The 22,841-nt window shown below is 37.9% G+C and overlaps 1 protein-coding gene across 4 annotated transcripts in view; it reads right to left on the bottom strand.

The window, feature by feature from the left end:
- Window positions 1-22,841, bottom strand: part of znf385c (zinc finger protein 385C) — a 135,756-nt gene that overhangs the window by 73,162 nt on the left and 39,753 nt on the right. For all 4 annotated transcript variants that reach the window (XM_028041622.1, XM_028041623.1, XM_028041621.1 and 1 more), the window contains exons 2-3: window positions 19,917-20,246; window positions 6,088-6,177 (exon numbers count right to left, since the gene is read on the bottom strand). In XM_028041622.1, coding sequence (XP_027897423.1) covers window positions 6,088-6,177; window positions 19,917-20,244 — 418 coding nt within the window. In that variant the 5' untranslated portion in view covers window positions 20,245-20,246. The remainder of the gene's footprint in view (window positions 1-6,087; window positions 6,178-19,916; window positions 20,247-22,841) is intronic.

The following is a 22,841-nucleotide window of genomic DNA, read 5'->3' on the forward strand; positions in this document are numbered from 1 at the left end:
CTTGAGTCCCCATCTCTCTCTAGGTTACCTCAGAGAATTTGTGTTGAATTTAGTGTGAGACTCTGTTGAAGTCTTTCAAGAGCTGTTTCTTTCATTGATTTGGATGTCTGCAAATAGCTAAAATCAGAAACTGGGTTAAAATTATTTGTGTACACTTACTCAGTTTTTTGTCTTAATTTTTGCCTCTTAAATTTGTTGTTGATTTAAACAGGTTAAATGTCCCATTACATCAGCGCACATTTCAGTCTCCATTTGTTGCTGTTTTTTATATATTTTTTTTAGCGAACCTGAGACAAAAGGACTGAAAGACAACTAAATTTGACAAGCAAAGGAAGCTGAGATTCTTCACAGTGATAAAATATCACAAAAGTCATGGCATGCACTCAGTGCCACCGAATAAGTCTTCAGATTTCCCTGCAGTGTGTGCATAGGCATGAAACCATGTCTGTGGTTTCAACCTCTGCTGTTGTGGGCATGCATCGTCTCGTTGCCTTCTTGTTTCTTTGTCTCATCAGACAACCCATCCTCATAATCCACCCTTCCACCCCTGTACGCCAGGTCACATGGGGAGCTCTAGGCGGTTTCATGACCCATCATTTCCCATGGCTGACTGTCGGGATAGATCATGGTGCCGCGCGAGTCTAATGCTGACGAGCTGAGACAGCTCCATTCTGACTGGGAGGGGTCTAGTGGACCATGCACAATCTGCATCCACCACCCCTCCTCCACATTACAAACACACACACAAGTAAACACACACACACACATAAAACTACATAGCAACAGTGTGTGGGCGCCACTGTGCAAATCTAATGTGTATGCAAGCGTAACTGTGTCACTACAGTGCAAGCATGAGTCATATCAGAAAGCTTAACAGTGGCTGATTTATTTTGTAGAATTTCTGAATCATTATTCCCAAAAACATAACCTTAAAACATATTCTATTTTTAAAACAATTCAAAGCCGGTGAAAGTACAGCGACGCAGGCCAGCTGACCTTCAAGAAAAGAAAAGAGAATAGCAGTGATAAAAAGATCCAAAATGTGACTCATAATCCTCGGAGAGAATAAGGCCACTTTAAGGAACAGATTCTGATATGCAGGACGGAAAAGAAACCAAACAGTGCAAGGATGACTGAACATTGACTCTGGACTCTTGCCTGAACCGTTTCATATTGCCTGAAAGAGTCAAACTGGACTATATTGCACATACACCTGCAAACCATCTGTGTGTGCACACATAGCTGCAAGCATGCCTATATGCTGACGTAGACCGGGGTGGGTGTGTGTGGGTGTGTGTTCTTTGTGAAGTCATCATCAAAAACGTCCGGGAACAGAAACGTGCCGGGGGTGCGTGCACCCATAGAGACAGATGTGGTTATACGTATGATAAAATGAAAGGAAGACATTGGAGCCAAAGAGCCGGCCAGTGAGCAGAAACAGTTTGACAGAAACAGGCTAACATTGTGGAGGAGAGGGAAGCACAGTGGCGAATGACAGACAGAAGGGATAAGAGATTGAGAGGGTGACAGGGAGTCAATGTCTGTCTGAGACAATAGACAGATAGATGAGTTCTGTTGAGGGTGAGACGTAAAGAGCATGAACTGCTGTCCTTACAACAACTCTCCTTTTTTTACAACGGAAAGAAAAAGACACTGCAGCTCTCTTCAGTTCACAAAGCCACCAACTCTCTCTTCTAGTGACTGTGGAATATACTTTGATTCATTATTGATACATCGCGTCAAAGAGAAAGTACTAAAACAATTACAGCGATGTGTCTGTCTTGAGTTTCTTTTAGTTTTTCCATCTTCTCAGCTCGTCATGTTTTGAGTTTAACATCTCAGGTGTCAGAAAAAACATATTTCAGTTGATTTATGTGCATATGAATCATCTAGGGCCAAAACTTGATCTTTCAACATATTATGCACACTGGAAACACACATAATTTAGGTTTAATTCTGAGTGAACGTAAAGTAGGCATCTAAAACTACGATATTACAGACCTCATGCCCAAAGAAAGCTCACAAAAGGGGACACGTTATTATTCTTCTGGGTATGCTGTCATTTTTTCTGCTTTTTATAAATATGACAACTTTGTAGCATCGCATGTGAAAAAGTATTACTTTGTTGGCATATCAAAACGCCTACATGTGTAATGAAATGTTTGAATGTCAGCTCGCAGTAAAATATTTATACTGTCAGGACATTTTCCCCCCGCTCTTTTCCCCAAGCAGGAATCTTCACACTAGTGCCGCACAGCCACTCATTTTACAAGCCTTGAGAAACACAGCTTAAGCCTTGTCTAAGTTTGAAATACTGAGATTATTTTCATTCATAAAATGAGACAGAAAGTGTTTAGAGTGTTTACAGCTCTTCGATACTGATTTAAAACAAACTGTTTCTCATTCAATATAAAACAATTTTGGGTGTATATGACCCCATTTTTAAGCTCAAAAGCACTTGCAAATATTAATTTGTCAGCCTCAAGTAACATTTGAACACATCCTTTTCAGGTCATGGCATGACATCACAGTATGCCTTTTACAACTGTTCTTATGAGCCGAGACTGAGAAGTCTTATGAACTGAGAAGTAGTTTGTATGATGAACTCAGCAAATGTAGTTCAATCAGGTGTTAGCTAATTATAGCTAAGGATTGCATGCAACTGCAAGATGGAGAAATAAGCGGCCAATTGTGTAAGCATGCATTTAGGCTACTCCGAATAGATGCCATTGATTCATTCACTTACGAATGAATCAAAGTAACACTCCAGGTGAGTTTTTGATGAGGGAATAACATCATATCATAATATAAATCTCAAAAAAGTTTATTTCACTTAATACTCACCCTTAATCATAGTTTTAAAAGAATGAAATTGGATTAAGGTTATTTTGCGAGTAGATGGGAATTATTTCTGTCTGGGGAAAACCCGCCGGCTACATCCAGCAACCACTCAATCCATCCTGTTTTGATATGATTTATTTATCTACTTTGTCTTTTTTTGAGTGCATTTGTTTATTTACTTTGTTTGATCATGCTTTTTTATTTTTGATCAGTCAGTTTTTGAACTTTGCAAAGCACTTTGTGACATACTGCATAAGTGCTCTATAAATACAGTTCGGTTGATGGATGATATTATGCAACATATGCCTAGCCAAAAGAGCAGCTCCAAAGAAATGATTTTATAACAACAAAAAAAAAAGCAATTAATTAACATTCAGTAAAAATAAAATAGGAGATTTTTTTTAAAGAGATAAACAGGATTATGTCTCGCTGCTCTTGCTGCAGTCTTCACCCTCTCTGACTATTTTGGTGGAAATGTGCATGTGTTTCTGCTAGAGTGATAAGCTGTTTAATTTATAATTTTATATTAAGAGGGCACAGCCATCTTTGTTATGCACCGTTATCATAATTGGTTCAGCTGATTGCACTGATATGTGTTCCAGCTCCAATGATGTCACCGTCACTTAAAGTTCAATATAAAACCTTGAATCTTTAGCAGACAGCCTTAGAGCAGCTTTTACATTTTCTTAATCAAATAAAAAATACTTTGACTCTGATCTTTTATCTTACTTTGCTAAAAACCTTCAATTAAGTAACTTTATTACCTTGAGAGAGGAAAAAGCTGAAAGACTTATACATACTTTGCAAGCTTAGAGTACAAAGCCAACTGCTCCAACAAACACATATGTTTAAATATCATTAAAATTACTTGCATGCAATTGGCCACATGATTGTTAAGTTTGCTACACAACTCAAATTTATTATACGCACTGGTGAAAAGTTTTGATTTTGACCTACAGTCAGATGACGAATGGCTGGTAATACACTATTAATGTATTGCTTTAAAGATCATAGTTTTTTTAGTTTTTTTTTAAACTGCACAAATTTGATGGTATCTCTGAAAAGCTGCAAGTTGAAATCTGTTATGTTTATTTCTATGTGAGAGGAGTAACTCCCGTTACCATTCATGTTGTGTAACAGTATTTCTTCAAAAGAGATGCCTTTTGTTTAAGAGAGTGGCCATTCAGCAGTCACTCTAATGATATGACTCTGTTTGACAATCTGCAGTAACATTAACAAGTTTAAAAGTGTCTTTACTTTTGGGTCTCCTGTAAATCCATCCATCCATTTCCACATGTCTAAGATCAGTTTGCAGTGAGAATAGGTAAAAGAGGGAAACCCAGACATTATTCTATCCAAGCCCCCTCTCAGTTCATTCCTGTGGACCCTGAGGCGGTCTGTCTGTTCTGGTCTTGTCGCTCCAGAGAGTTCTGGGTCTGACCTGGGCTCTCCTCCCACTGGGACATATCCAGAAATTCAGGAGGTGGAAGTCAATAACCTGGCAGTGTGACATGTCTCTTAACTCTTCGTCTTCAATTTTAGTCTGTATTACCAACATGCCTACACATATTTTCTCAGATAGGAATGCAGCAGATAGAATCTTGCTTAAGATCCCAAGACAACTGTTTATTTATTTTTTAGGGGTTGACTTCAAAATGCTTTTGAACTCTGTGTGTATGCACCTTGCATCTAAAACTAGGGACTGTTTTATTATCCTGAATATTGTGCTAACAGGGCATAGAAACACCGAGTCTTTTGTGTAAAAATGCAAATGATTAGTGATGTACATGAAAAGTGAAAGTCAAGAAGAGGTTAAAGCTGCATAGATGTTTCAGCTTCCCAGTCTGATGAATCAATCCCGCTTCATGTAGAAGGTGAGAGATGAAGGCAGAGTGACCTGTGGACTCTTCTGAAGAATGTGTGATTTTTAGACCAACTGCAGACTGACACAATGACTAGAGCTGACACATTGTTCATGGGATCAATCGTCACTTTGCAGCATGACATCTGTCAGCCATTTCAAACGTAGCTCTTGACTGAATAGGGAGTGGGGGAACTGTTTTTTGTGGAAAAAAAAGTTATGTGAAAAAGTATTGCTTCCTTGGCGTGTCTTTTGTTTGTACTTTTTGTCACACTTAAATGTTTCAAATCATAAAGCGAATTAAAAAAAAACCTGTATATCCAACAAAAACTACCAGAATAAACAAAAAAAAAAATAAAGATTTTAACCAATTATTTAATTTATTTTTGTGTGAGAAAGAACCCTCACCCTTGTTAAATCACCAATTAGTTATGATTAATCACATTTTTCTGGAAGCTGTATTCAATTCCACAATTTCACTGTCTGAAAACTTGAAGGAGGCACAAAGAGCCAACAATTCACCTCTGATTGGCTCAACTTAAAAACAAATGGAAGGTATTGCTGCAGGCTAATCAAAGTCTGGCCCTAAATCTAATTGAGTACCTGACGTACACCTTTATGCTTAAAAACCTTCCTGAAACAGTTCTTCGGTGATGCTTCACTCAAAATTATTCCACACCCATGTAAGAATAACATTTTAGACATGAATTATTCATGAAGCTAATATTTACATTTACATTTCTTTACTTAGAAAAAGAGAAATCTTTAACATCACAGAAATCAAGGCCTTCTATAGCTGCTGGGCTTTTGGTAATTTGTGATGATGAGCTCCAACTCTTTTAGATTGGAAGTTCTCGTTGATATAACCCCAAACTTTATTACCTTTCAAAGTTTCTCAATCAGATTCAGATCTACACTCTGACTGGTCAGTTGAAAATGTTAATATTACTCCAGTAATTGCAGTTGTAGCCATTAATGGTGCCACAACCACATATTACATTAAGGGGGATACTACATGTTCACATAAAGCCAGTTTTTTTCTTAATAGCTTTTTTCCTTAATAAATGTAGTGCACCTTGCTAAACTGTAACTCAGATTATCTTTGTCTGAAATTCTATGTCAAGTGGGACATTATATTAACTGTGACAAAAATGCAAAACCAAAATAAATATATGCATGCAGTGTTTTCACCATGTTTTATCTTCAGAATCTACTTTCTCTAGGCTGGAAAAAAACTGTGTAAATGGAAGAAACCTTGGCTGTGATAAGGTGCATGCTGCATTACTTTCTGAAACTGATTTGATCTGCTTTGCCTTTTAAACTTTGGATTTCACACCCTATACTCAAAGAAAGAAACTTTCAGGTGAGTCAACAGATGTATTTACCTGTGTGCTGAGCTCCTCTCTCACTGTCACCACTCTGTTCTGACTTCTGGAGGTAAAGTTCAGATTTCTTTCCAGCCTTTCTGTTTGACACTGAAACACACAGAAACATGGGGAAAAAACATAGTAAATCTACTCTCACAGACTTGAAAATGTCTTTTTCACTTAGAATAGAAAAAAACCCATTAAATTCCTGTATCAAGTGTTTCTGAAAGTGTTAGCTGGTGCAAAGCTTTGCAGGAATGTTACAAGAGCATGGTCGCTTTAACGGATATTTTCTCAGTGAGGGAATACATGGGAAGCAGGAACTGGGATGTGTGCAGTGGGTTGCAGAGAAGGCTGGGGCCATGGGTTGCATAGTCCAGAGAAATGTGTACAATGTATTTTGGACTCATGCTTACATGTCATGTATACCTTAATCAGTGTCCTATTATAGATAACTTTGTGATTTATTCTTTGTCCCCAGATTTTCCACCAGCATTTTCAGAGTTCTTTATGGCACAATGTAACAATAATATGACCTTTCACCTCCTGGAGAGAGTTTTATATTTGGTTTAACGCTGTGAATATGTTTTTCTTTGTTTTTCTACAGAATAATAGGAAAGACGAATTTGCTCCCACCCTCTTTCTTTGCCGTGTAGGTTCTTCAGCAGGACAAAGAGAGATGACTTTTAAGCTAAATCTACACACACACGCAAACGCACGTCGACATTCACATGTATGAAGAGATAGGTTGTTGGCTAATCCAGGCTGGTTTCAGCAGGACTATAGGGGGCTTGTCTAATCCTGTTATCGGGCACACCAGATGTTGACAGAACAACAAACTGGGGACCAATATGGCACTGCAGCTCCAAGAAGATCATGAGCCAAACTCATCAGAGCAGCAGCAGGATCGCTGGCTGGTCGAGCTGGACCCGGTGACTGTTGCACGTACTGCATCTCTTTGGCTGACACTTCAGTAAAACAACGCATGGATTTCTTTTTTACTGGTGTGCAAAAAAATAAATTATATATCTACTATATATATATATATATATATATATATATATATATATATATATATATATGTTATTTTCTGTAAATTAATTGCATCTATTTGAAGTCTCCAGATCTTTACAGGGAATAAAGGCAACGCCTTGTGTTTGTCAATGCTAACCACAATGGTTACTAATATAAGAGACAGTATATGAGAACTTTATAGTGATAGTGTCTGTGTTTAGATAAAAGTGGAGAGTTGGCCAACATTGACTACCCTTTCTCATATGGTGTGATATTATTTCATGATTAATTATTAACTAGGACTGAAATGTTAATTATGCTGGTTTATTACAAAATGTAATACATTTATTATTAATTCATTTAAATAAATTTAAAAAAATTCTACAAATAGGTCTTGAAGTCTTAATCTGATTACAGCCAGTCAATCAATCTGAAAGTATTCCCTTAACTTGAATTCTGGTGAAGAAACAATCTTGTAGAGGGTGCTGTGGTTATGTATTGCTTTTTAGGTTTGATGTTTGTAGAAATCCTACTTTCAAGTCATCTAACTCACATGCGGTTTGTGCAACATAAATAATCCAGGACAGAATTTGTAAAAATGGTTGTTAAAGTGAATTGATAACTGCAAGCTCCACAGGTTGCCACCTGAAAACAAGGCTAAACACCCACAGATACCATGATGACGCAACCATTATGATTTTTTTTTTTTCACGAAACAGAGAATGATTTGAGGAGAAAAAATCCCTGAGCTGACGGGTAAAATTAAACGGAAGCATAGAGCAGAGAATTAAAACAAATTCTGAGATTGACATTTCCCAGACCCAGTAAGTAAGTGACACGCGTAATCATTAGGTGATTATGGTCTGCAAGTGAGCCATCCATGAGCGACGAAGTAACAATGGCGTTTCCAGTGATGATGAGGAATCGTTTCTCTCCCTTTCCCTGACTTTCTGGTTTGTGTCCCAGTTTAACTAAATCCCATTAAAAAGGCTTTCATCTCAGTGCACTTCATTACAGGCATAAACGCCACGGCTCACCCCAGAGAGAGGCACGGATTAGATGAGACAAGCTCATCCAAAATGTTACGCTCTTGAACCCCGGCTGTTTTTTTAATAAAGACGCTCATTTTAAATTCTCAATATTGGATTATCTAAACAGACCCTCCAGCGCAGAAGGTGTCATTGAGGTCAGGCTTGTTGTGGTAACGTACAGGTTTGTGTTTCTCTTTGCCCTTGAACAGAGGTGAGATACTGAGTGGATTTTGACTGCAGAGGTTGCTATGCATTTACTGTAAGAATTAAACCAACATCCTTGGGAATTTTTCAACATGTTCTGGGAAGAAACAGGACAGTAGAGAGAGGGAGAGAGAAGGAGGAGGGAGAAAGCAAATCTGGATTCTCAAGGCTAAATTAGGGGGTGGGGGGGATAAGGACTGCAGGGAGGGAGCGCGGTATTGTCTGTGAATGATTGGATGCGATGGGTCAGAGGCTTTCACACACATTTATGAATGCTTATTTTAGGCAGAGCCCAAGCTGAGCTAATCTTTACTGCTTGCCTGAATAAGGGTGCTGATTAAAAGCTAATTATATGCTGCAGATTTGGCCCCTGGTGAAGACTCTGCTGAGTGCATGCCTGTGGGCCTCAGCTGAAGATACCCAGTGTGTTTAAAAAGTCAGAATAGAACAAGACATCAGCAGGCTTGATTTGAGCATTGGTAGCAGTGGTAGAAAACTGAGTTCAACATTTTTATGATTAAAACAATAATGTTAAATGTTTTCTTTTTCTGGCAACAAGAAAATTTTGTGTTTGTATGCTGACACAAGACAAAAGTATTTTTTTTGTTTTACTTCTGCATATTTTTGTCTCATTTTGTGTGTTTTTTCTACAGTATTTATAATATGAAGCATAGATGTGAAGATGAACCAACTTACTAAATCAGTGTGCGTCTAACTGTAATTCGATGCAGGTTTTGGCTGGTTTTTAGATGAATCAGTTTTCAAATGCTTATGTCGGTAAAATTTGATCCGTTCAGGTGAGAGATGAAAGGTACATTTGCGAGTAAGCGTAGGGCCTCTTTCTGTGTTGCCAATTTAGGTGTGGAGCTGTTTGTTTTGTCACCAAATGTTACAAATGAGTAGCAGAGAGAAATGTTTTTTTTTCAATGAATGTCTTTAGGTTTACATTTAGGTAAACTTAACTGACCTAAGCTTTCCTATTGGTCAGTTAGGATTACCAAAGTCATTTATGTTTACAATGTATAAAATAATCAGAGAGGTTTTTATAGACTCTTTTTCTACGGAAAACAAAAGTTGCCACATATATTTAATTGGACAAAGAATAGACAAACATTACTGATGAGAGAGCAAGACAGCCAGTGTAGGACAGCTCTAGATGTCAACATAATAAGCTAATGGAAGAGATAACGCCAGAAATAACATTAAGACTGACTGGGAGAAAAGAAGAGAATTTGCTCCGAGAATATTTCTGTCAGGCCATATGAGGGGGTCTAGCTGTACACGTATGTGCTACAACAATAAAATTGAGCTGACTGAGCAGCTGAGACACCAGTCACCATGGTGGCCCAGATTGACTTATTGTATCAGTTGTTGCAACTGAGATAATTGAGTGAAGAAATGAATTTTCTGTGTTGTCTTTATTTTTTTGGACTTCATTATAATTATAATTATAAACATTAAGTGATGCTTGCTTATGTCTACAAACAGCATGTGGTCTCTCGGAGGAGCCCTCACAATGGTGATCTTTACAGTATTGTCCTAAACTATTAAATATCTACAAGTATATTTTCTAGTTTAATTTGATTAAGCACATATGCATATTACAGTTCTGCTTCACATTTTAGTATTCAGAGCTTATTGTGGTCTAAAATTGACAATTATAGGAGAAATTCCATAATTGACTAAAACTTAAGGGATTTGTGAAGATTAAAATGCCTAAAATTACTCATAGGTAATAATTGCCACACTTTACTGCTTGCTACCAATGCTTGAAGGTTTGTTGAAGATATCACTGAGCAAAGATTAGCATGAAGACCTGAGAGATAAATCAGACAGGTCAGCTGTACAGTTTTGGAGAAGTTCAAAGGGTAAAGTGAAAAGCAAGATCTGAAGCTCTGAAGATCTGACAGAGCGCCATACATGCATGCATTTCCCCCTAAGGCCTTTTTTGGAAAAATCCCAAATGAACTGCATCTCTAGGTGCAATGCTATATGGTACTATCGACCCCAAAAAGTTCTAAAAACCATGATCCATTTGGCTTCAGAATGCATTACTTTATGTTGGTCCACATAAAATACCGATTAAATGCACTGAAGTTTGTAGTGGTAAATGTAAGAAGGGGTACAAATATCTTTGGGTGGTACAGTATATGCCACTGTATCAGTAACATGTCTAAATGAATTCTCCCATAATCTTGCTTCTAGCTACCATTGCACGGTTTCATCATTCAGACAGGATGGAGTTAATATCTCCTAAAGATCCAGCAGCTGAGAGAAAATAGACTAAATCCTTCACTGCCTGTTAGCATCTCGTCCTTGACATCATTACTCCTCCAGCTTGTCAACGTTCTACTCCTGTGATCCTCCCACAGGAACCAACGTGGGTTCAACACTACAGCAATACACACAGAAAACAAGGTGTCTCACAGACAATTACCCAAAGGGTATTGTATGTCCATTTTTGTCTCGGGAAGGGATAAAGTCACTTTGTTCAGCTGTTTGTTTTCTTGAAGAGACTCTTAGGAGGAATTCCAACAAAGCAGCAAATAAAACACATTAGCTTTTTATCAGCTACTTTTGAACTGAGAAATAAACTTGTAAAAAGAAAAGTAAGGAAGTAGTTTATTGGAGTGTTTTAAGTATCCTTGTTGGCAAATATTGAGCTGCAGCTGGTTTTTTGTGTAGCAGGCTAAAAAAAAGTTTGGTCTCATATCTTTGATCCTGTTGCATGTTACAAAGTCAGTTTAAAATCACTTTCTACTTTACCAAGATGGAACAGCATGACAATGCAGCTCAGGAGTCCTGTCAACAACACGGAGGACACCTCTACAGGCTCACCTTCGTGCCAAGGACGACATCATTCACAGGATGATCTCACCAGGTCTGTGTCTGTCTCTCTCTGTGTCTGGATGTTTCTGTGTGTGCAGGAAAGCCAGCAGAGGATCTGAGAGCTAGTTGATGACTGGAGGCATCCTGACAACTCCAACCTTCCCTCTCTAACTATTATTTCTCCCCTCTCCTCTATTCCTCCCCCACCTCTCTTGCCTGTCTTTATTATTAGTGGCAGCTAAAGGCAGTAGACCGGAAAATTCCCATTGAGAAACAGAACACACATCTGCATATTACAGCCCCGGTTCACGTCAGCTATGAGTGAATAAATTAATACATGAATAACAATGAAAATCATCCATGAGTTTCCTCCCCCAATCTTTAAATGGAATTGTGTGTGCGTGTGTAGGAAGCAGAGGAATATAAAAACCAAAATGTGTTGTATATAGTCTGATTTGCATAAAATCTATAGAACTAGCCCAAGTCAAACGGTGCAAGTGTTAGGAATGCAGTTTTTTAAAATTATTTAATGATTCAGTCTCTCAACTTAAACATTGGAAAATTTTATCTCAAGACTCATAAAGTTTATTTAATTAGGACACAAACATTTAATTAAAAAGTTTAACTTTTCCATTTTTAAAAGCAACAACAAATTTTATCAGCAGTGCTGTGAAAATGTGACAAACATCTATTAATCTAGAAAGGCTTACAAAGTCATTTCTAAGGCTTTCAAACTCCACTGAAACACTTTGAGTTGTTAATCACATGATGAAACAGTGATGAGCCTTTACTGGTATGACCAACATGCCAAAAACGTTCCAACAGCACACTGTGGACTCAAACAGTCACACTTGACTTGGTAATGATTCAACAATAAGAAATACGAATATGGTATCCACTGAAGAGTTTCAGGCAAAAACCAGTGATGGCCAAAAAGAACACAAAGGATTGTCTCACATTTTTCAAACAACTTTATGACTTGCAAGTCTTTTTGTAAAGTACCCTACGTACAAACGAACAAAACCTAGAACTTTGTGGAAGGTCTGGGTACCATTAGAGGTAGGATTTCAAAAGAAAGCATGGTGGTGGTAGTGCAATGCTCTAGGGCCGGTGTCCTGAAAAAAATACTGAATTTCCTCCTCAGCATGCAGTCAGGTTCTGCTAATAAACTCATTATTTGATTACAAAACTCAAAGAAATCTGTAAGGGAGAGAATATTTTTTCACAGCACTGTACATTTGCATGTTATGCTGCATCATATAAGATTTTTTTTTAAAGGCAGAAATCAATACAATTAATAAATGTCTCTGTGTAACACCCACACAGCACAAGACTGGAACATTAGAATATATGCTAAGCAAAAGCCAACATGTCACCTACTCCTGTGAGATGTCTGCTTCTGGCTTTGTTAGCATACCCCACAAACACCACCACACTCATTCTCATCTCATTCAGCCAAGATTACATCTGTTTACCAACGCTTGTCGACTTTAGTTACGTGTACAACACAGCAAGGGTCTCTGGAGGTCCACCGAGCTGCACACAATAAACGCTCCAACTGTTTGCAGCCTATTCTGCTCACTGGCTGTTACACAATAGCTCTGTTGAGATCTGTTTAAACTTTGAGAGGATGCTCCTCTTGATTCCCACAAAGACACTTTGTGACTCTCTGCAGAGGTAGCTTATCACTTGTGTCGAAAACAATGCAAAGGATGGAGGATGCGTGTGAACTTTGGGAACTACGTGGTATGGCAAACCATTTTACACCATATATCATGTGTGTATTATCAGACTGCTCCAGCATGCAATGCAAGAGAGCGTTTGTCTCTGTCTGCCCCTCAACATCTGACACCACCCACTCTCTCTGTTCAGACTGGTCTCTAAGAGCCTTCACCAATCTTTAGCCCTTCTCTGTGTTGCTCATGCATCTCTCCCCATCCACTTTATCCTCCTATATCTCCCTTCTATTCTACCTCTTCTCCCGCTCTTACTTCCATTTCTGCCCTTAGATGTGGTTGGTAATAAGTCACTCTGCTGTAATTTAGACCTTCCAAAGGCCTGTAATGATGGGGATCAGAGAAAGGCTAAGGTGGAGGTGAGATGAGAGGAGTTGCAGGGCCTTTTCTCTGGCTGGAAAGAAAGCCTTTCATGAGGCTTTTTGGAAGCAGCCGCTGGGTGAAAAGGATAAAACTTAATCAAAATGGAAGGGGGATTTGGGGCAAAAAAGATAAACCCATCAGCTGTAGACTTTATTACGTCAAAGACATTTTAAAATCGATATTTCAAATACCAAAAAAAATTTAATATTGCATAAATTATTGTAATATGAAAAGAACTACGTTGATTTTACCAGAACTTAGCTGACTAGTACAAAGCATCATCTCTTGAACTTGCTGTGATTCACCTTCCGAGGACTATTTTGGAAGGAGAAATAAGGTAGCTTATTATACCATCTGACTCACTGTGAGATCGCTGAAGTCACATACTTCTTTTCAGTCAAATCAGGCAAGACGTCAATTTTTCTTTTTAAACCTTGGATCACATTCATTTCAAGCGTTAGTCTGACATATAAAGATTTGCAGTAGTTATTTAAACAAACTTAATTCGTCATGCTATCTTGTGCTAAAGAGTTATTTTCAATACATCAGTTCAGAAATGGAGCAATTAGTTTTACATTGGTGCAGAACGACAGAAGTGTACCTACAGCTGTCAGATATTTCAATTTTCACTTAAGTAAGCTGGGACAGATGTGGCCATCTGTCTTGGGCTTTTGATTTCCCTTCACTTGCTGTTTACTTTATTACGTGCTTCTTAATCTAATTCAAGTGGGGCTTGTGCAGAATGGATTTTAATCAGGTTACAATGGCCATTGTAGTGTTTGTGTGTAAAAATTTGATGAACACCCCAACCCTATTTACATGGTGGACACAATCACTGCCCAAGTTAAACTGTCATGTGATGTTGAATCAGAGCACCCTAATACAAAGAGAAGACAGGAGGATGGATAATAAACAGTTTGAACTAAAAATTAGAAAAATATAAGATAAAATAAAAGAGTCCAGGGAGAAGCCAAAAAAAATCACAGGATGACCATCGCATGCTGGTGGAAGATCTGAGCAACAGGTGACTAACTGATGCCAAGGAGGTGATTACTGAATGAGGAGCAGGTGGTTGATTAGTAACAGGGTGTGACTCTGAAGGAAGGCAAGTAACTCAATGTCAAGTAGGAAAATGGGAAGTTGATTGTTAGCTGCCAGTAACTTGCACCAAATAAGAAAATTAGAGAAAATGGCTGATAGAATACACCGGGAAACTGGTAAGCAAGAAAATGGAAACCATAAAAATATACCAACCCACGAGTATTGGTATATTACTCGTGGGTTCATCACCATACCATGCCAACCATGATGGTATCACTGCCATCATGATTGGCAGTGATACCTACTCAGGTCGGCTGCAGTGTCCAAACCAACCAGCAACCTAAACTATTAATACAAATGAAGGTAAAGCCATGTTTTAATGTCGTTTTTTTTCACCCTAGCTTTTAAATGCTACAGCTCAATTTTAAATTGAGCAGAACAGCAATGTTTTTCCATTCTGTTTTAGTACAACTTTGTTGAACCAAACATCTGTTTTACTTAATCTAGGCGTATACTGTATGATATTTTCAGTAGTTTTATTCAGCTCCAGCTTAACGTGTAAGTTCAAAAATTCACAACCCACAAATCATGTTCTTACACAGTACAACTTATGCTCTGATACGACCTGACTGCTCACACTGCATGTGGGAACACGACACGTCAGACTCTTGAATCTGAAACTACAAAGAAGAGGAAGAAGAAAAACCTGGAAGTGAGCAGAAGGTCACTCTAGAATGAGACAATGCTCAGTAAAAACAAACATGCTTCTTTGACAATCTGCATAGACAAAAGTGCAGAAAAGCTCCTTTTTCACTCTTGATCTTATATTGGCACATCCACAGTGTGAGAGATTCAGGTAAATTTGCCTCCTGGTGATACTTCAACAGTTACACCCTCATGAGTGGCGACCAGAATTTCAAATAGGTTTGATTTTCAAGCGACCATATGCTTGTTGATTGGGAGCTGGTTTTAAGGTGTTAATCGCTTCTCATTACCGATTGTTTACTATACATTGCACAACACAGAATTAAGCCGACATTTAACCCCATTCAAAAAACTGTCACAATTGTCACAAGTTGAAAATTCATTCAAAATGGGCCAAAAATGGTAGAGTCTACAACCTGAGTGTGGTTTCCTTTATCTGATTTAAGGTTTAATGCATTGTGGATTCAGAGAATGTTTTGTCTTAATTAGCAGTTGCTTGAGCTATGGTTACTTTTCCATCATCTTAAACCAGTCTGCTCATTCTGACCTCTAATTACAAGGAAAGTTAGCAAACATACTGCTGCTCGCTTGATGTTGTCTCTTTTTTTGGACCGTTCTTGGTAAACCTAAGAGACAATTGTGTGTAAAAATCCAATCAGCAGTTTCTGAAATATTTAAGTAAACCCATCTGGCACCAACAGCAAAAATACATTCAAAGTTACTTTGATCACTTTTGCCGCTATCCTGATGCTCAAGGGAAACTTCATAAAAACATCTTCACCATAAATAGATATCTAAATGCACTGAGTTGTGGCTGGTGTAAATGACTGCATATCCACACACATTGTGAAAACCAGGGGAAATGACAAATGTGTTCCATTATATTCAGACTTTGAGATAAACAGTAAAAATTGACTGAAAAAGGGGTCATGCCAGGTGACCAAACTGACAAGATGCTGAATAAACAGCCTGATATTTTCTGGCATTTAGTAAACTCACCAACAGTTCAATTCATTTAGCAGATATGTCTGCAGGAGCGATGGCAGTAAAGGTTTATGTATCAGAAAACACAGATAAGGGCTGATAGTTAGAGTCAAATGGCCTTCTCCACAAACACATGAAGCTGACCTGTAATAACCCAGGTAAACGCAAACATTGTATGGCGTTTGAGAGATATGTCCCCTCTTGGTGGCCTTATAGATGCCAGACCTCATGTTTTTTGCTACACAGAGCTTTGCGTGTCAGCCCGGCTTGGCTGGCGACCTTTTCTCAGAGTCTGAACTGCTGCTACAAAGCGGGGCTGCACCCTGGGGCAAATTGAGGAAGAGCGAGGGACGGACAGTGAGGAGAGGGGACTGGAGGTGAGGACAGGGCAACAAAAGCACATGACTCCAAAGCCCCGTTGAATTTCAAGAAATTGTGAAATCCACATGGAAAAGACAGCCCAGTGAAACTACAAACAGGGAACATCCACATTTACATTTATGATTATCCTTTTAATAGAATATCCAGGAATACTCACACTGAACTTCTAATATATACACTACAAAGTCTATAGAAGCACATCAGTGTTCAAAGGCATTTAAACAGAGAAGGAAAATTTCAGAAAAATAGGAATATTGCAAGGCAAATGAAACACAAATGCAGATGTTCAAATGCATTCATGCATAAAATCCTTGGCTCTAATCCAGTTTCCAATGCTTTAGTAAAACAGAAAAAACCAGAGTTAATCATAGAACACAATACGAACACTAAAAAAGACAACTACCTACATTAGCATTTATTCACACCACAATAAATGTGAATAAATCAGAAAAATTAAACAACAAAAGAGCACAACAAAAACAAAGCAAAATCTGTTTCCACTCAAAACATTCATACTTATTGACGACTAACACAACAGAAGCAAACACACATGACCAAAACAGTTGTCAAAAAGTTATAATTATGAATTCATGTCAGCCCAACGTCCCTCGGCTCTTGTGTTGACACATGGATGTTGAACATTACATTCTGCACAGTGGTGAAAGTAACACAGCGTATCATTGGACAGCAGCTCATTGATGTGTTGTATATGTAATTGTGTACATTAACACTATAAACACCAGTAAGCTAAGGAGCAAGATCAACAGCATTTAAATGGGTAATTTGAACCAACAAATAAGATGAGGAGCAAGTTTTATCAGAAAGCTCTGCCATATATTACACTCATAAAGGAACTGTAAACTGTATTCGCACCCATAGTGCATGCAATCTTGTAAATAAGGTCACTCATGAATTAATGAATTTCTTGCAATAGATTTTCTTTTAAGCCACTAGAAGACTATTTTCTATCATGGCATGCATGCAGGCATATTGAAAAACCCTGGCTACAGGGGTCTAAGTGTGAGAAAATTGAGTCTGTGGAACATTAAGTTCTACCATGTCTTTGAAGCATGCATGTGCCACTGGGTCAGGACAGGGAGTAGTATTTTTGTGGTCCACTCAACATCTTGCTTTCTTTTCATATTTAAGGATCAACTGACCATCATAAAATTAAATGTCAGTGCTCCATGAATTTCCCCAAGTGATCAGATAATTTTAGCCAGATTAAAAGAAAGTATAGTAGGTCAAAGAGTCCGTTTTGATTCTAGTTTTAAACACCTGACAGCTGAGCTAAATATATCTTTATATATTATTATTGGGTTACAGTTGAAATAATTATGTCCCAATTGTTTTATTCTGTAGCACACATCCCAAAATTCCTTGGCTACCTATTATCTAGAGATCCAATTGTCTTTTCTGCAGTGTGCAATGGATATTAAGGTGTTGGCATAGACTTATCTTTCTTTGCTCTCGAGTGTCCCTTCCCCACTGAAGCACAAGGCACAATAATGTGACAAGATCATTATAAATGGAATGTACTTGTAACAAAACTTTAAAAAACGTGATGTTTTAGGATTTGCTTTATGTTAACTATATTCAGCCCACAAACAAGCTGAGCATTCACTATGAAATCTAGCATTTAGCAAAGCCATGTTTCATCATTATACAACATGGCTCTAATTTTAACATCTGGGGAAGTTATTGCCAATCAGATTTGTCAGTGAGCTTCCCAGCATATTCTCCATAATGACTGAGTGAAATCTTTTAATCGCGGAGACATTCAGACTTTCATCTTTCCGAAAGAATGGCTGCTCCACATGTCTGGTATCCATGCCAGAGGGAGAGAGGGAAAAGGGAAAGAGAGAAGAGCCTGGACCCACTGTCAGCTCAGCGAAGCAGAGAGAAAAGCAAACATGAGCTGACATGAAACAATGTGCTGGGAGTAACACGCACACGTTGCATGCTACATATACACCAAAAACTAATTTAAATTTTCTTGGTTGCTCTTAAAATCCTGTGATCTCTCAACATGTTAGCCTCTATACCACCCACAGAAACCACCTTTACAAATGACATGAGAGCTGACATAGACATGGATGCATTGAGGCATGTATTTCTATTTCCCCAGCACAAACTACTAACTCTGTAGCATTTACAAATTCTAAAAATATCAGAAGCAGGCGAGCAGGATGCACACGTATACACAGACACACATCCAGAGCACAGGAGATGTGGTGGAGTCGAGGACACCGAAGAGCCGGCAGCCTGAGGGAGTCAGCAGAAGGTGAGCAGAGATAAGGCTGCATGATTGTGACTGTGTGTCGGGGAGAATCTGCACACCACAACTGCAGCATGTCCTCTTATACACATCCCAACATAAAAAACACATCTTTTTATATGCACTCTGCATCCCCTGCAGCAGTGTACCAAAACAGGCAATTTAGACTGCAACACATGGGCTTAGTGTCTGACAAAGTTCTGGAAAATTTGTTCTCTAGACTCGAGTAAGCTGACTACATTCTTGCAAATCTCAACATTTGGATAAACAAACATCATAAACAAATGATAAAAGGTAAATAATGCAACGCTTTTCAAATCCTCCAGTAAATCGTACATTCACATGTTTAAAAGTACCACAATTTTACACCTGTAAAGTTTGTTTTTTTTCAGATTTTGTCAATCTGTTGTTAAAGTTCAGTATTGATTGCGATTTGTCAACTGATTTTCAATAATTGCCCCTTGATATTAAATGGAATACAAGAAATGTTGATTTTGTAACAATAATTAACAAATACATATAAACTATCAGCTAAGTATAAATGTTATATTTGTTACTGAAGTGTTCATTTAGCATGAAATCTAAAGTAGTTCACACTAAATGAACTACTAAAAATAGAATAAAAAATTCTCTAAAGGGGCAGAACAACATTTAGAAATCATGCTATCTATATATTGTTTAATGTTACTATAACAATGTGGTTGCAAACTTGTTCCTTACTCTTTTCTTTTGCATGATATTTCCACCTCTCTCTGAGTTATTGGTAACAATAACATTTATCAGTGCTTCCAGGTTTTGATACACTTTTGATTTGTTAATTATTCCAAACAAAAATATAAGGCAATAGATTCAATTGTTATCTTCAGCAGACCTGTAAATCACACTGCAGAGAATGAAAAATAACATGAATCACTTTACTGTTAAAGTGAGACATTTCTAGGAGCTCTACTCCTAGAAACATCAACACATTGAGCTCCTAATTAGTTCCTCAGTTGCTGAGTTTGCTTTGCTCCAATTGCATTGCAGTGTGTTTGTGGGTCTGTTTCCTCACCCCAAGGCTGTGTCTGAACACATTTTTGCAAACAGGATCCAATTTGTTTAACTTCTGTTGTATTCAGTAACGGGTATTTGTGCAGGGAGGTTCGTGATTCTGCACTGTGAACACTGTGTGGGATTCTGTTAATCTGCATGGCTCTATTGTGCTAGGCAGAGCTAGAAATTGAGTTAGGCCTCATTCTGCAACTCAAGAAGTGGTCAGCCAAGCAGCTCCTGGGGGCCTACCTGTGTTTCCTGGCATTTTGCCACTGCTGATTTGCTTCAGCCTTTTTTGATGTGATTTCCCGTTGTAGTGAATCTGGGCCTGGGCAGCTGAGTTCAGCTGAATGTTGCAGACCTCACACAGTGTGTAGGTCCGCTGCTTCCGCTCTCTTTTGGGTCTGTAAGGTGGAGAGTGCCGAGTGCCCCCCTGTGATGTGTCATGTAGTTTTTCACCTTCATTCTGGATCTCAAAGCAAGATTCACTATCCATCTGAATAAGTTGTTTCCTGCCAACACTGTTCCTTTCCAGATCGAGAAATGGAAAAGACGATGGGCTGAAAGGACGTTTCATGCCTGCAAGAGAATAAGAGGGGAGATGATAAAAGACATTAAATACAACATGAAGCACCATGAACCTAATGCTTTTCTCATTTTTTATTAACATAGTTTGATATTTTATGTCCTGTACATTCAGGACATAAAACAAATTATAAAAATAGGAGACTATGATTTTTTGTCTTTGAATTTCATGTAAATTAATCCTTGTCTGCAAAAACACAGACATATCTTCGCTCCATATCAATGACCATATTAGACCATCGACAAGAAAAGCACTTGTACTTAATCACAGGATCCAACAAGGCTCCACATGGGGGAGACAGAGTGCTGTAGCACCGTTTCTCTGAGGAACAGTAAAGCCACTGTTCAAAGCTCTTTTAGAAGTGATAACTTCATGCCTATTTTTTGCCTTTGCAAGCCAAACTTTAACATGAACCTATATTTACACAGCACACAGTAAAATGTCTCAGTACAGAGTTTGGAAAAAAAATACTCCGCCCTAACTCTCAAAGGAGGACAGCAGAATTGTGAAAAGATTGTACTTCAAACCTAAACATTTATATAGGAGAATTATATCACACAGCTGTAAAAGTACAAAAGCCTGGGGCAGACACACTTAAAAAAGTAAGCAAGATAAAATTTCTGCTGTATAGGCTAGTATCTGTACATAAATAAGTGAAAATGTGAGCCTACAATAGCTTTGCAAAGGATTGAGACATCACTTTGGAAAACAAAATCTCTGAAATACACCCAGCTGTGTTTTTATGTGGCTGATTTTCTGCCTCTGCTTCAAATTATTTACATTTTCAGCCACAACTGCTCAGGCACACAAAAACAAAGTGAAGCCAAGTCTTCAACCCATATATGCTGACAAGCATGTAAAAAACCCACTTTGACACACACGCCTACACAAGTAAACACAGACACACAGTATACGGTTCTCAAAAATACATTAGAGCAAGCCGCTCCATGAAAGCTGCAATTCATGTTGCCAATCTTGGAGCACTCAAGAGACTCTATCAGATGTTTTCTAAAGAGCTTTAAGTAATGCTGGTCTGGCACTAAATAAAAAAAAGAAAAAACTCTGTAGTCTTCACCCAGGAATCCCCTTACACTCCAGCCAAGCAACTAGTTGCTGCCAATTAGCATGGTTGTGAAAACAAAACCCAAAATGAAAACTTGCAGTGTAATATGTGGAGCAAATTATACCCCTCTATCCTCTAAGACAACCAACAATCAAGAGAAGTTTCTACACAGAGATGGGATTCATGTTTAAAAAACAAGCTGATGGAAAATCTTAGCAGTTCTTGAAAAATTCTGAAGGGAAAAATAAGAGGCTGAACACCGGAGGACTGACAGGTGGCTCTCGAGTATTATTATTATTATTACTATTATTATTATTATTATTATTTTATCAAATAGGTTTTTTAATCTGTTTGCATCTCTGGTTTACAAACCTATTAGTAAAGCAACAGGTGGATTCAGATGTTTCCTTCAAAAATAAAGAAGTTTCAAATATAATATTTACAAAACAACAATAAATTGCTGCAACAGAAATACTTCCCCTACAAACCGACATATAAACTGGAAAGTCTGATGATGATTTGATTTTTACAGCCATCTTCGTCGATGAACAGCCAAAATCACCTGCTATAAGGCAGGCTTCGACTCCTACCTTGAGGCATCTTCCACCAGTGAGCCAGATAGCTATAACTCCTTTATTTAATCAGTAACATGCAGCACACAGACTGTTTGGGGTTGTTTTAACCCCACATTCCCACATCTAAAAATATTTCTCAGAAAATCATTTCATTTCGTCAGTATGAGTAAATTCCATTGCGGCCAACTGGTTGTTGCTTTCTTTTTTTTCTGTTTTAAAATATGACTGTACAAGATGTACTTGAAGCGCTTTCTTTTTGCTTACTAATTAGTTTGTTTTCCTTATTTGATTTGCTGATAACAAATTTTGTGTGGAGTTTACACACATTTTGAATCCAATAAGTAACAAACAAGCACATGATGACATATTTTTATTACTTTCTCCCTCTGTAATACATTTCTTTGAGAGTAACATTTCCTCATGTTTATCTCTAACAATAATTTACACACTGATGGAATATATTACACAACAAAAACTGAAGCAGTTCAAGTAAGAAAGCATATTTGAGTCTGTTGCTGTCAGTAAAACAGCCCATGAACAAAATACCTGGCTCATGTTTCAATATCTTTCTATACAGATGTTTTACATTAGAGATTAAAACTCATCATTGGTGCCTGTGTGTCAACTATTTGTCTAAAAATAGCCACAGATGTTCCTAGTTTACCTCCTTTCCTGTGGTCACTTCTCAGACATCTGTAAATTATACTATACTGGTATTAAAATAATATTACACCAGTTTTTGTGTAGTCTTGTGATTTTTATTCACAAATTCTATTTAGTTCCAGCCTATTAATAAACAGTAGAGTAAAAGGAAAATCTTCATTTAATTAAATATAAACTAGAATTAGCCCTCAAAAATCCCAGAAGTGTCACAAAATGATTTTAAAAACTCAAAATCATTTCGTAAAAGAAATTTTAAAGAAATGTAAATAACCTTTTCATTAAGCTTG

This window comes from Xiphophorus couchianus, chromosome 16 (genome assembly GCF_001444195.1).
Source record: "Xiphophorus couchianus chromosome 16, X_couchianus-1.0, whole genome shotgun sequence".
In the NCBI taxonomy this organism is placed as follows: domain Eukaryota; kingdom Metazoa; phylum Chordata; class Actinopteri; order Cyprinodontiformes; family Poeciliidae; genus Xiphophorus; species Xiphophorus couchianus.